Source organism: Miscanthus floridulus, chromosome 10 (assembly GCF_019320115.1).
Source record: "Miscanthus floridulus cultivar M001 chromosome 10, ASM1932011v1, whole genome shotgun sequence".
In the NCBI taxonomy this organism is placed as follows: Eukaryota; Viridiplantae; Streptophyta; class Magnoliopsida; order Poales; family Poaceae; genus Miscanthus; species Miscanthus floridulus.
Window position 1 is genome coordinate 55,635,760 of NC_089589.1, and position 15,467 is coordinate 55,651,226.

A 15,467-nucleotide genomic window follows, 5' to 3' on the forward strand; every position below is an offset into this window, starting at 1 on the left:
CCTTCACCACCACGTTTCGGCGCACAGCAGCAGCACCTCGACGTGCCCCTGTTCCCAGACTGTGACCTCGCTGCATCCTCTGTTGGCGAACAGCAAGGCCATGCTGCTGGTCTCCCCCGCCCAGCACCTCCGCCTCGCTGTTCTAGCTCAGCCACGTGACCACCGTCGGTGAGCCCCTAGAGCCAAGGCTTTCGCCTTTTGCCCTTCCTATTGCCATTTGTACCTGAAACCAGCCCTCGTGCCTTGTTATACACCTTGCAGGAAGGCCGCGCCTTGCTTTTCCTTCGGCGTGGCTGCCCCGCACCACGCCACCGGAGCTCCGTTGCCTACTGCCGCGTCTATCCAGGCCCAACCGGCCTAGTTTGGGCCCGGCCCGTATTGACCGTTGACCATGCCCACATGTCAGTGACCAGTACCGAGGGCCCACCTATCAGCCGCAGTTTAGCTCTAATAACGCCATGCTGACGTCATGCCGAAGATGAGACCGCGCTAGCGTCGGGGACTTCGGCAATCTCACCGACCACTATGATGACCTCTCCGACCACTTCGGCAACCTTTCAGACCACTTCGGCAATCTCACCAACCACGATGAAGACCTTTCCGACCACATTAGCAAAACTCTTCGACCACCTCGGCCAGCCTTCCGACCACAACGGTGATCTCACCGACCACCTCGGTGACATCTCCGACCACCGACGAAAGCCCCTTCCCACTCATTCTTATACTCGTTCGTCCACTTACAATACATGATCTTGATCTATCTATATCTATCTACACCATGCCCTTGTGCAGGTCTGCCTATCCCCAACTATGGAATGTGCTACTCCTCAGTCGTGTCGAGTTGTTGCGTCTTCGGTCGTGTTTGGTTCTTATCGCTGGTTGTTGGTGTTGTTGCCTGTGTGCCGAGCTTTCGAGCCAGCTGAGGGATCGTACCTCGTTCGGACGTTATGATCGCGGGATCCGTCTCTCCATGACCGTGATGCCGAGTGTAATTCGACCCCTCGCTTTTTAGTTGACTTCATAGTACCACGAGTGTTAGCTCCTGCCTTCGGCCCTTGAACATGGTCGCGATAGATTCGATATCGACATCGATATCGATGCAGATATCACCCGCTCACATCGAGCCTTTTGTGACTTAGCCTATGGGAGATGACCTAGGAGGTAACAATCGTGGAACGATGGATGCCAACACATGTTGGTATAGCTTGTGGCCGCGAGTTCACCCCGCCATGACCATGGAGCTACGCCACTCATTTGCTTTTGGTTGCTTCTCCGTGCTCAAGACCTTGTATGCTTGTACCCCGTTTGACCATCACGTTTCTCCGATTCTCGCGGTGACAACCGCACCGCTTCGAATCCGAGAGGTATCTTAGTGCCAGTGCACCTAGGTCGGGTACCCTACGAGTGGTCTGCGCACTTGGTGTTTGTCGCTCCTTCCAATGCCCTGTCTTCTATCGTGGCGTGTGTGCCAAAAGGAGTAGACCTCCATTTTATGCTGTTATTGCCCTATTAGCCCGCTCTGTTCGATCCCGCCTTGTCCATGGCGATTGGATCAAAGACCGGACTATCTTTTTTTAGCTAGCGAAGCTATAGTCTATGTTGTACCTCGGACCCATGCGTGTCGACCCAATCGACCGTCTAAAACCATCTTTCCTGAAGAGGTGTCTGAGAACATGACATGGATGTGCCTAGCTAACCCCCGCTTCTTTTGTTTGCCGAGCAACTCTCTTCTCGGCTCCCGACAGTATTATGTTGTGAGAATCGAGAGAACCCGTTGCTGTCCAATCTCTTTGCGCTACCGCTTTCTACCGTAGCGGGCGAGCCGAAGTACATTGGAGCCAAGTCACAATAGTGTTATCATTCTTGTTTGCTACTCGTGTCCAATTGTGACTTGCGGGTTAAGGCTATAAGAGTCGAACCCCATCATTCTTCTTGAGGCTCGACTTCCAATCCCCATCAAGTCAATGACACCGGATCGAAAGAACGTGAGCCATGATGTTTGCTATGAATGAGCTCTGGCTTAAATCGTTTATCGTAAAGCCATACTGGCTTGGCCATGGCATAAGCTTGTGCATAAGCAAACCATCACTTGTGTTTATTGGCCCAAGGAAATCAGACAACCGCCAAGAGGGCTAAGCTGTGAATCCTTTAGTGTGACGTTGGTGTTATTGGATCTTCTTGTGTCTTGTCGTGTTTTTGAGTGTTGTGTGTTCTCTAGCTTTGCATGTCGCTTCGCGAAGTAGCTAGCGATCGGATCAAGAGAACGGGAACGACGACAAGGACTGTGGACTGGAGTTGACTCAGGAGGAGACGACCCCACTGATTGAACACCAATAGATGGAGAATTGTACCACTACTACCTCTACATCGCAGGTGTCATGGAAGCACCCTCTTTTAGAAAATCCTATTAGACATTGCATAATATCTAGAACTGCTAGCGCTTATAATTATTCCTTTGATAATACTTTGATGCATGCTACTACCTGAGCCATTATTACCCTGATGCAACCCACTCAACTATGTCACCCTGCTTTGCGCATTCGCTCGCTCATATATGCTTACTTACCTGCTTGCTTGCATATTACACCACTATACTTATTATTAACTCCACTTCGCATTATATTGGGGATGTGATGCTGGTGGTGAACCCCCTGGGAATGGTTTAGCTATGGGTGCTGGACTTGGTGGTCTGTGAGCGTGCTGCGTGTGTCTTGGGTGCGTGGAGAGTGAGGGTTGTGTCGACCGAGCTGGAATAACGACGAGCTTGGGGCGAGTCTTGCCATGTGGTGCTACCTAGACACTTGGATGTGGAATACCTATGGCGGGTAAATGGTAATTGGAGGTGTCCTTGGGTGTGAACCTCGGAGAGGTGGAGCCCGGGGAAGAGGTGCTATGGTCGCACATAAAATGGAAACCCTGATGGAGATATTCTGGCTTGGTCGATCCCTAAGGACTTACTAGTACTCAGACTCACCGAGAATCCTTTACATTCCACTCTCCCTATATGGTGCGGGACGATCGGACTACTTAGTAGAACAATGCCACTACTGCTAGGCGAACGTGTGCAAGGAGGTACGGGGTGTGCGGTTGCCCCCACACCCTTCCGAGACTTTAGGAGGCCTTGTGGACCTGGCTCTTGACACACGGAGGGCCCCGGCTCTGTCTACGACTCGCAGTATCAGCCATCCCAGACTAGACTTGGGATGTACCAGGGCTGAGAGGTAGGGTGGCATCGTTCTAGGCTAGCAAGCGGCCGGAATCTGCCTAGACGGGGCACCGTCGAGGATGGCTATCTTGTGGGTATGTAAAACCTCTGCAGAGTGTTTGGTTGATCGATCGATACATATGCTGACTGGTCGGCTATGGACCTTTCCTGGGTTTTGCTTAAACTAGATAGGAGATGAGTCCTTCTTTTCTCCCTCCAGGGTTGGGGTATTTTCTGGCCGTGAGCCAGGGGTTGTGGGCCGATGAGACAAGGCCGAGAGGGAGTCGGTCTATCGACCTGAGTGTGTGAGATGAGATGTGGAGATGGTGCTGTGGTTATGGTTGGGATGGGATGGTTGATGGATATGGATGGATGTGGATGTGTGTGGCTGGGAATGTGTTAAAAACTGGATATTATTATTACATTACTACTGTTACTTGCTTCTCATGCGCTAAGGATGCAAACCACAGCCACATATTAGGATCGCCAGATCCTCTTGTTTTATCTTTTCCACTAAAGCTCATTGGTGCTGACCATGGCCTGCACACATCTGGCGGTGTGCAGATTTTCCTGCTTCTCAGAGATGCTGACGTTAGAGGGATTAGAAGGTCTCATGCCTACGCTCAAGTTTGGTTCGGAGATGGAATCTACGCTGCACTACGCCAACTCTGATGATGACCCGTGAAGGAGGAGCCTTCACTCGATAGTCTTCGCTAGATTAACTCTGAAATAGGTGTGTTCTCCAGTGATGTAATATCTTGCATTCTTGAAATCTTACGATGTATGACTGTGATATCGACTGATATATGATAATATGATGGAATAAACTATTGGTTTCATCATATTATAATTCATTTTGTGGATTTTCCCTTCGTGGAAAATTGAGGATGTTTCAATATGGGTATTTAAAACAAAGGTTTTGTTTTATAAAATCAGTTTGACAACTTATAGCTATATATAGGTGTGTTAAAAATCTGAATTTTTGAATATAGAGTATGCCAGTGGTCATATCCTTTACGCCCAGTTAAGGACTATCAGGTGACTAATTAAGTACTAACATGGGGGTTTTTACTTTTGTCGTCCATACGGCGTGCTATATTATGGATGCCATTCACTTGAGTGGTAATATATGGATCAATTGCCTCTATGCCAAGGTAAGAAGGTAAGTTGATGAGTGGCATGATTGCAAGATGTGAGCGTGCGGTCAGGGAGAGCTAGTTTTGGTTCGGCTGTATATGCATGCTTGCATGTGTGTATGGTGCGTATTTAATTGTGGGTAATAAATTGTCATCGGGTAGCTTTGATACAGAAGTATATGTATGGGTATACATATATGGAAGTATTTAGTTGCAACCTAGAGCCTAGATTTACATTTTTGCATATATAAGTGTTGGGTTGGACTAAAATGAAATTCTTGTGCAGGTACACTAATAGCAAAACATGTAGCCCGATTAGTTACGTATATTGAGAGAGCGTATGTATGCCACCGTGTATGTCACTAGAATTTTAAATTTTTCCTAAGATTCATGAGGACGTATGGAACGTGCATGCATCATGTTCACTCATCCATTTACATTGTTGCATCCCTCCCTTAATTATAATTGCTTACCCCATTCATTGAATTTCATCTCATGTATGATATCCTCTCACAAGAGTTACACACTTTGCTATAGATGGTAGCACCAGGAGCCCCGCCTTGCAGTGACACATTCCTAGCTATGTTTGGCACTCCTACCTTGCTGTGGAGGGTGCTAAACTCAGTTGGGTATGCTGAGCCAACCCGCTACTTCTGGAGGGAAGTGGCAGTTGAGGGGCAGTCGTGGTATGATGTGTGGATGACCATTCTGGCCCATGCAGACAATCCACAGTGGGAAGGTGCCGAAGTGGTAGCTTTGGAGGCACTGAGTGAGATCTGTCAGAAGTTTGGTGAAGAGCTTATCAATGGTCCAACTGAAACCTTTCCCCGGGTGGATCCATCAGTGACCGCTTGGATGTAGCCAGGCAGCAATGCACTAGTAAGAGACCGTGATGAGCGAGCAAAGAGCTCTAGTGCTGCTATGAGTGCTATGTTCGCCGTCTTGAAGATGTTCTACTCCTGCCAAGACAACTACATTAGCTGCATGCTAGAGCTCCAGCGAGCACAGGCCGCACAATGTCAGCTGCGAGGGCATGTGCGTAGGCATCAAAGGGCATCTAAAGAGGCTCAATGGGAAACTGATAATGCTATTACAACTTTAGAAGCTCACCAGGTTTGGTTGGTGAATGCTGTTGCAGAAAGAGATGCAGCTAGGGCTGAGTTACATGATGTCTATGCTAAGAGGAACAAGGTCATTCACCTTGCTGAAACTAAGGAGGCAGCTAGAATCTGGACCGTGTTTTAGGCTGCTAGGCAGGCAATAGAGTTTGATCAAAGAGAGCAGGAACTCATACGCCAGATTGAGGAGCTACAACTGGATGTTCATCGTCTCAACAACATGGTGAACCCAATTCTTCCTCTAGCTCCAGTAGTGGAAAAGATCCTAATGTGTTGATTGCTGAGGACGATGGCATGGAGGTGGATGCTGAGGATGAGCCTAAAGAGGAGGGGATCGAGCCTTTTGAGGAAGACCACGGTGATGGTGTGTCCGACATCGACAGCGACCAACCCGAGGAGTAGCTTAGCTATAGTATCTAGCTAGATGTGTTAGCTCTCTATCTTCGATCATTTATGTAAGGAACTCATAATTTAGTTCGATCTCATGATGTACCCTTTGATGTACTCTTGAAACCTTGCTTGTAACCCATGTTGTGGTTGCACTTTTAATGAATGCCCATTGTGTTGGCAAGCAATTTGGCATATAAAGGATGCATTGCGAATGTCATTAAGTAATATAATTGTTGATGTATGGTTGTGGAAATGAATTATTGTGCCTCTGTTTTATTGTATGAATTTATATTCTCTCCAGTAAATTTAGTTTGGCATAATTATATAATTCCTCTATAATTTTTCTGACATCATCAATAATTACGTGTGGTTGCAAATCTGTAGATGACGCACACTCGTAGGGGAGTTGGTGGAGATGATGTTGGTGGTAGTGGTGCCCGTGGCAATGGCAATGGCAATGAGGACCTTCCACCACCGCTGCATCCTATGCTAGCGAAGATGATGACCCAACATTCCATGGGAGAAGTGTTGCGCGATATCGCGCAGAATGCTGGCCATGGACGAGGAAGGGACCAACACCAAGGAACTAAACCTAACCAGTTCAGCACTTTTAAGGACTTCCTTGACACCAAGACTCCTATTTTTAAGGAAGTGGAGGAGCCATTACAGGCAGATGAATGGATGAATACAATTGAGCATAAGTTTCGTCTCTTAAGGCTCACCGAGCACCTAAAGATAGAATATGCGTGGCACTAGCTACAGGGCCCTACAGGCATTTGGTAGAGTCATCATCGATCCACTTTGCCTAAGGATGCTCAAATTACCTGGAACCAGTTTAAGGTTGCATTTAGGGGACATTATATTCCCCTAGGTCTTATGAGTATGAAACATACAGAATTCAAGAGGCTAACGCAGGGTTCCAAGAGTCTAACTGAGTATCTGCATGCCTTTAACAATTTGTCAAGGTTTGCCATAGAGTTTGTGGATACTGATGCAAAGAAGATTGCTAGTTTCAAAAGGGGGCTTAGTCCGAAGCTAATGAAGACACTAGCTAACAGCAAATGTGCCACTTTCAATGAGTTTGTTAGTGCTGCTTTAACTCAAGAGAATCAGAACAACATCTATTCAGCATCTAAGAGTCGCAAGAGAGCTTATGAAGCAGGTGCGTCTCAACCAAAAGCTCCCATTGTTGTGAGACCTTAGTTTCGCCCATCTGCTCCAAAGTATAGACCACCTCAGAAGAAGGTACAGACCAGTCAGAACCAGAAAGTGTATTGCAAGGCCTTTTTTGTTGCCCTACCAAAGGGTAGCATAGGACAAGGAAGCTCCAACATTCCACCTAGTAGTATGCCATGCTGGAACTACAACAAGACTGGCCATTGGTCAAGGAATTGCCCCTATCCCAAGAAGAACCACAACCAGAAGCAGTGTAATCCAAATAGATGTCAGGGACACGTGTACTATACCACCCTAGAAGAGATCCCTTCAGGTGAATTTGTTATTGCGGGTACGTTTCTTGTGAACCAACACCCCGTAGTTGTTTTATTTGATTCTGGAGCTTCACATTCATTTATGAGTCAAATATTTGCATCCAAGCATGATCAAAGGGTAGTTACTATAGATAAAGGTGGTTATTGCATAAGTGCAGTCGGAAATAATGTCTCTACGAACTAGATAGTCAGAGATGTGCGCATCTCAATAAGCAACCGAGAGTATACCTTAGATCTTGTAGTATTGCCAGGGTTGGGGATAGTTGTAATCTTGGGTATGAAATGGATTAGTGGCCATGGAGTTCTCATTGACACTTCGACTAGAACCATCATGTTGAGAGAACCCCAGAGTAATGATGCTTTCTTAGTGCCACTTCCTAGAGATCTTGATGTCCAAAACTTCGCCAGTGCTATTCAGACCATAACCCTCCTTGATATTCCAGTGGTATGTGAGTTTCCAGATGTATTTCTAGATGAATTGCCTAGGTTGCCACCCAACAGGGATGTAGAGTTTAAGATTGAGTTATTGCCGAGTATAGCACCCATCTCTTGGAGGGCATATAGAATGCCACCAAATGAGCTAGCTGAGCTTAAGGTCCGATTACAAGGGCTTTTAGAGATAGGTCTCATTTGACCTAGCTCATCTCCGTGGGGTTATCCCGCCTTATTTATGAAGAAGAAAGACAAATCCTTGCAGATGTGTGTGGACTACTGACCACTCAATACCATAACGGTTAAGAACAAGTATCCTTTGTCTCGAATTGATATCTTGTTCGATCAATTATCAAGGACTAAGGTGTTCTCCAAGATCGATTTGAGATCTGGTTACCATCAGATTAAGATCAGACCAGAAGACATACCTAAAACCACTTTTTCCACTAGGTATGGCATGTATGAGTATTTGGTAATGTCCTTTGGGCTAACAAATGCTCCTACATACTTTATGTATCTGATGAATTCGGTGTTCATGCCCAAACTAGATAAGTTCATGGTTGTATTCATCGATGACATTCTGATCTATTTAGAAAACGAGGAGGATCATGCAGAACACCTGAGAATTGTGCTAACCAGACTAAGAGAACATAAGTTGTATGCTAATTTTAGCAAGTGTGACTTTTGGCTTCGAAAGGTACCTTTTCTAGGGCACGTGCTGTCAGAAAATGGGATCTCCGTAGACCCCTCTAAGGTGCAAGAAGTCATGGATTGGAAGGCCTCGACTTCAGTTCACGAGTTTTCTTGGTTTAGTAGGTTACTACTGTCGGTTCATTCCAGACTTCTCCAAAATTGCCAAGCCAATGACAAGGTTGCTATAGAAAGATGAGAAGTTTATATGGACTCCGGAGTGTGAAGCTGTTTTTCACACTTTATGGACTTTGTTGACTTCAGCTCCTGTTTTGGCACAACCTGATATTGAGAAACCTTTTGATGTGTTTTGTGATGCATCAGGTACCGGTTTAGGATGTGTTCTTATGCAGGAAGGCCAAGTCATTGCTTATGCCCCACATTAGCTGAAGAAACATGAAGTCAATTACCAAACTTATGACTTAGAATTAGCGGTAGTTGTCCATGCATTGAAGATTTGGCGACACTATTTGCTTGGCAATGTGTGTCATATCTACACAGATCATAAGAGTTAAGTATATCTTCACTCAACCCGAACTGAATATGAGACAGAGAAGATGGCTAGAACTGATCAAAGATTATAATTTAGAAGTACATTATCATCCTGGCAAAGCAAATGTTGTTGCAGACGCTTTGAGCATAAAGTTTCATTGCAATTCTCTGTTAGAAGATGGCTTCAATTTGTTACATCCTGCTGTGCTGCACAATATTATGATAAGTTGTTCTCTCGAGAGCAAGATCATCGAGCTTCAGAAGACCGATCCAGGTGTGTTCCACATCAAAAGAAAGATGAAAGAGCAAGAGACTAAGCATTTCAGTATAGATGAGAATGGTATTCTATGGTTTAAAGATAGACTAGTAGTGCCGAAGGATAAGGAACTTAGAAACCAGATCTTAGGAGAGGCTCACTCTTCTAAACTATCCATTCATCCGGGTAGTAGTAAAATGTACCAAGAATTAAAGAACCGTTTTTGGTGGACCAAAATAAAGGAGATTGCAGCTTATGTTACTAAATGTGATAATTGTTGCAGAGTTAAGGCTGTTTATTTGAAACCTGTTGGACTGCGTCAACCACTGTCTGTTCTAGACTGGAAGTGGGAAGAAGCTAGCATGGATTTTATTGTTGAACTTCCACCTACTCATAAGAATTATGATTCCATATGGGTGATTGTGGATCGCCTTACCAAGTCTGCACATTTTATTCCAGTTAGAACCAACTATCGACCGCATGAGTATGCTGAGTTGTATATATCTCACATAGTACGTCTACATGGCGTGCCAAGAATCATTGTGTCTGACAGAGGGTCTCAGTTCACTGCTTGTTTTTTGGAACATTTGCATAAGATGTTAGGCACCAACTTAGTCAGAAGTTCTACCTATCACTCTCAGACCTCCGGACAAACTGAACGTGTAAATCAAATACTGGAAGACATGTTGAGAGCTTGTGTCATCTCTTCAAAAGGTTCATGGAAAAAATTGTTACCTTTAGCTGAGTTTTCCTACAACAATAGTTATCAAGAGAGTATTAAGATGGCTCCTTTTGAAACTTTATATGGCCGTAAATGTAAAAACATTTCCCCTACCTTCTCTCTTTCCAAAACTGAAAAATAAATAAAATAATCAGTGCGGCGGTAAGGAACCACGAATTTGTAATGTCCATCAGCAAATTATGACTTTGGCGGTGTTCAACAAATTTCCCCCTTTTTATTCCAATACAATAACAGTGCCCTCTTATTTAAACAAGGACCGGTAGGTGAGGCATCACACAAGTATCAAAAGACTTGTTTTTGCTCAGCTCGTCACCATTACGGAGTTCCTGCTTCAACTCATGCCCTTGCATGCAATCGCAACCAACTGTTTCCCAACATTTTTCCCTGAGAACAGCCCGATTAGAGCTGCCGGTGCGCTATCAATGCCCTCGACGACGTCCTCCACGACGGTGACCTTCCCGTCCTTGATGTAGCAAGCCATCTCCTCCTCGAACCTCGCGTACACATGCATGTAGAAAGTAAAGTAAAACCCCTCCACCCTGATGGCCTTGGCGATGATGCAGTACAGGTTGCGCAGGCCGTAGGGCTGCTCCAAATTGTACTGCGAGATCATCCCGCAGACGGCGATCCGGCCGCCGTGGCGCATCTGCAGGAGCACGGCGTCCAGCGTCGCGCCGCCCACGCTATCGAAGTAGATGTCGATGCCATCGGGAAAACACCTCTTGAGCGCGGTGCCGAGGTCGGTCTCGGACTTGTAGTTGAACGCGTCGTCGAAGCCGAACTTGGTCTTGAGGAGACTGACCTTCTCGTCGGAGCCGGCGCTGCCGACCACGTAGCAACCGGCGATCTTGGCAAGCTGCCCGACCACTTGCCCGACGCCGCCTGACGCCGCCGAGACGAACACGAAGTCGTCCTTCTTCGGCTTCCCGACCTCGAAAAAGCAGGCGTATGCCGTGAGACCTGTCATCCCTGTACGGCGGTTAACATTGGATCATTGTCTTTGACGAGCAAACTGGCATATTTTGAGAGCAAAACGTCAATGAATCGCTGACCAAGAACCCCCGTGTAGTAGGAGAGCGGCAGCTCGGTGTGGTTTATCTTTTTCAGGGATTCCGGTTCCATGACGAGGGTGTACTCCTCCCATCCAGTCATCCCCCAGACGAGGTCGCCGGCGGTGAAGTCCGGGTGTGTAGAGTCGATGACCTTGCCCACGGAGAAATTGACCATGGCCTGATTAACAAATCACAGTATCACACACAGATTTCTTCACCTTTGATTCTAATAAGGCTGACACGTGGTTTAGCAACTGGCAATGTAGCAAGTGAGACCAGACCAACTGATTGTGTGGATAGAATTTGGATGCGTACCTCTCCGGCGGGCGGCACGGTGGGGCCGTCGTCTTGCTTGTTCATGCGGCCACGCATCCAGGGGTCGCAGGACAGGTACAGGTTCTTGACCAGCACGACGGTCCGCCCCACCGGCACACACACTGATAGTGTCCACAATGATCTCCATATCATCTTCGGTCGGGAAACGGCCGGTGACGTACCTCCTTAGCACCACCTTCTTGTTCTGCACAACCGCAGCCGCCTTCTCCTCGCCGCTGCTCACCATATTAATCTGCTGCGTGCGAGTCACTGGCCTACTATTGGACTCGTTTACTCCGAGTAACTATATATACTTCTACAATTGTACACATCATCTGTCCACTACTGCCGGCCTGTCTTTTCTATTGATAACTAAAAGTAGAGGGCCGGCTATGGAGCTAAGTTCCATATGGGGTAGTTAGTATAGAAGCTACAAAATAAGATGAGGTATATTCAAGAATGGTTGGAGGCGGCTATGGAGCTCAGTTTCATCTGGGGTAGTACTGTAGTAGTAGTAGTACACAAGTTAGAAAATAAGATGAGGGGATTCATGCATGGTTGGTGCTTGGTGAACGGCTGCAATGATTGCTCATATGAAGAGCTCAGCTTCATACGGGGAAGTACAGAAGTTAGAGAATAAGATGAGGGATTCGACTATTCAAGCATGGTTAGTTGCTTGGTGAGGAGCTGCTATGATTGCTAATATGGACTATGGAAAGCTCAATTTTATATGGGGTAGTATACGAAGCACTTACCAACCATGCGTGATTTATTAGAGGCAGATAGATCTAGAGACACTCAACAACCACTATCAAATGATTGCATATGGGTGGTATACGAAGCACTCATTTTAGAGGCAGCTAGATCTAGACATACATCTAAGAATTGACTTATAGTGGTGGCTGGATCTAGAACCGTATCTAAAATAGGTGCAACATAATAAAATTAATGACCTTTTTCTAACAAACACGTATGAAAACAAAGGTTTATATCAAATTTGGGTATCTCGAAGATATCTACAACTTTACAGCCAATGATTTTTTTCATTTGAAATCATGTAGATTCGCAAATTCTATTTGAAGTTTTGACATTTTGTGAGTTTTTTTATTTTTTTTTTCAAATGACTTAGATGGAGAAATGGTCAAAACCAAAGTTATAGGTCTCAAAAAGATCTAAAGCATTGTAGCTGATAATTTTTTCATTGAAAATAATGTATGGTCCCACAATTCAGTTTAAAGTTGTCACATTTTGATATTCAAAATTTTTGAATGACCTCTGACAGAGAAATGACCAACCTAAAGTTGTAGATCTCAAAGAGCTATACCATTTTGTAATTGACAACCTTTTCATTTAAAATCATTTTATCCAATGACAATTTTATTTGTATTTGTCAAATTTTGAAATCTTAATTTTTGGAATGGCCTCAATTGGAGGAATGGCCAACCAAAATTGTAGTACTCGACAATATCTACAACTTTCCAGTTGAAAACTTTCATTTGAAATTGTTTAATGTCTCGAATAATAATTTCAAAATCTAGTGAAGTGAATATAAAAAGAATGTATCTATCATTTAGTCATAGGTGATTTTTGAGGCGTGGTGGTTAGGTGTTTGAATCCCACCAGCTGCACATGCGGAGAAAATTGTGTGACTTGCTTGGTGTGGGCTTCACCTAATTAAAAAGTTTTTATATTTTTTGTCCAATTTATAATTTCTGAAAAACAATTTCTAGATCGAGGCAGCTAGATTTCGAGCTGCTTCTAGAAATCTATATGTAGAGGTGACTCATGTTTCTAGCAGTATTTACAAATCAATGGACAGGGGGCGGCCAGGTCAGCCACCTCTATAAAGTCTTACTAGCGGGCAGCCGCCAATACAAATTGTTTTCGTAGTACTGTCTGGTTTTTGAAACCGGAGTGACTGCTTAGTTGATTTATCATGACTGAAATCTTCAATAAAAGTACACTGGCATGTGAATATGCTGATGAAAAGTAAATAACGCTGCCCTCTTATTACCCCACGGCCCAGTCAGCTGGCATCACACAAGTAGCACAAGACTTTTTTGCTCATCTCGTCACCATTACGGAGTTCCTGCTTCAACTCATGCCCCTGCAATCGCAACCAACTGCTTCCCTACATTTTTTCCAGAGAACAATCCGATCAGAGCTGCCGGTGCGCTGCCGATGCCCTCGACGACGTCCTCCACGATGGTGACCTTCCCGTCCTTGATGTAGCCAGCCATCTCCTCCTCAAACCTCGGGTACAGATGGAAGTAGCCATTAACGTTGAACCCCTCCACCCGGATGGTCTTGCCGATGATGCTGTACAGGTTGCGCACGCCGTACGGCTCCTCCAAACCGTACTGCGAGATCATGCCGCAGACGGCGACCCTGCCACCGTGCCGCATCTGCAGCAGCGCCGCGTCCAGCGTCGCGCCACCCACGCTGTCGATGCCGTCGGGAAGGCACCGCTTGAGCGCCGCACCGAGGTCGGTCTCGGACTTGTAGTTGAAGGCGTCGTCGTAGCCGAACTTGATCTTCAGGAGACTGACCTTCTCGTCGGAGACGGCGCTGGCGACCACGTAGCAACCGGAGATCTTGGCGAGCTGCCCTACGACCTGCCCGACGGCACCTGACGCCGCCGAGACGAACACGATGTCGCCCTTCTTTGGCTTCCCAAGCTCGAAAAAGCAGGAATATGCAGTGAGACCGGGCATGCCTGGACGGCGGTTAACATTGGATGAGCGTCAATGACGAGTAAACCAGTAGATTTTGAAATCAGTAAGACGTAGAAGAATTTGTAGAACTAGACAAAAGGGTGCATGCAGTCATTGATGAGATTGCTGACCAAGAACCCCCGTGTAGTAGGAGAGCGGCAGCTCGCTGTGGTTGATCTTGTTCAGGTATTCCGTCTGGGTGATGAGTGTGTATTCCTCCCATCCACTCATGCCCCAGACGAGGTCGCCGGCGGCGAACTCTGGGTGCGTTGTGTCGATCACCTTGCCCACACCGAAATTGACCATGGCCTGATCAATGAATCACACACATGTCACACAAAATTCTTCAACTGATTCTAATGCTCGAATTTGAACTCGTACCTCTCCAATGACAAAATCCGGGGCGAGCACGGTGGGGTCGCTGTCATCGTGCTTGCTCATGCGGTCACGCATCCAGGGATCGCAGGACAGGTAGAGGTTCTTGACCAGAACGGCTGTCTGCCCCGCCGGCACACGCAGACTGATAGTGTCCACGACGATCTCCATATCCTCTTCGGTGGGGAGCCCGGTGACGTACCTCCTTAGTGCCACCTTCTTGTTCTGCACCACCGCTTCCGCCTTCTCGTCGCCGCTGATGCTCGCCATATTAAACTGCTGCGAGCCCGTCACTGGCCTTACCTTCGGATTCGTTAACTCAGAGTAGCTATATATACACTCCTACATATGTACACCATACACTACTAGGCCAGCCGGCCTGTCTTTTGTATTGATAACTAAAAGTAGAGGGGCGGCTATGGAGCTCAGTTCCATCTGGGGTAGTACAGAAGTTAGAAAATATAGATGGAATGCTTATCCTGACTGCCTTGTATGCTACCCACTGCGAGCTCTGTGTGGCCTGCAGGTGTGGTTTTATAGACGTGCATCTGGTTCAGTTGCCAAGTCACGTCTCAAGTACAGCCATCAGCCATTACGATGGTTTTGTAAGTATGCGTAATCCATCATCCATATGACACCACTGCGAGCTTTGTGTGGTCTATACCTACTACACCATCATGTATGTGTTCTTGACCGGCTATGGAGTATTGTGGTCCAAGTGCATTCTGATGATTGCAACCAAATTAGTATTTTTCCTTTAACAACTGCATACACCATAAGCAACAATGGACCACAGCTGCCTTACGAGGCTTCTAAGCAAAAGAGGGGGTCAACCTGTGACTAACGCAGCTCGCATCCCCAATCATTGTCTATTACGAGGCTTCTATAAGCGACTCCATTTTCTCATGTTAAAGATGCATCATGCATTCGCCTACTTCATGAAAAACTGTGCTGCCTTATAACTTTGCAGAGAGACTGCTGCTGCTGCATTCGGGATGAGAGACGGTATTAGTATTGTTGACAGCCGAAATTGTCAAGGAAGCCTAAATACAGAATTTCC

At 46.2% G+C, this 15,467-nt stretch overlaps 1 protein-coding gene and 1 pseudogene across 1 annotated transcript; both read right to left on the reverse strand.

The window, feature by feature from the left end:
- Positions 1-10,200: 10,200 nt before the first annotated feature.
- Positions 10,201-11,565, reverse strand: LOC136490278 (2-alkenal reductase (NADP(+)-dependent)-like; annotated as a pseudogene).
- Positions 11,566-13,190: 1,625 nt separating this feature from the next.
- LOC136490279 (2-alkenal reductase (NADP(+)-dependent)-like) lies at positions 13,191-14,895 on the reverse strand. The gene is made up of 3 exons (XM_066486755.1): positions 14,414-14,895; positions 14,164-14,341; positions 13,191-14,034 (listed from the first exon to the last, which is right to left on the reverse strand). The coding sequence occupies exons 1-3, from the start codon at positions 14,675-14,677 to the stop codon at positions 13,418-13,420; spliced, it is 1,059 nt and encodes a 352-aa protein (XP_066342852.1). The 5' UTR covers positions 14,678-14,895; the 3' UTR covers positions 13,191-13,417.
- Positions 14,896-15,467: the final 572 nt, after the last annotated feature.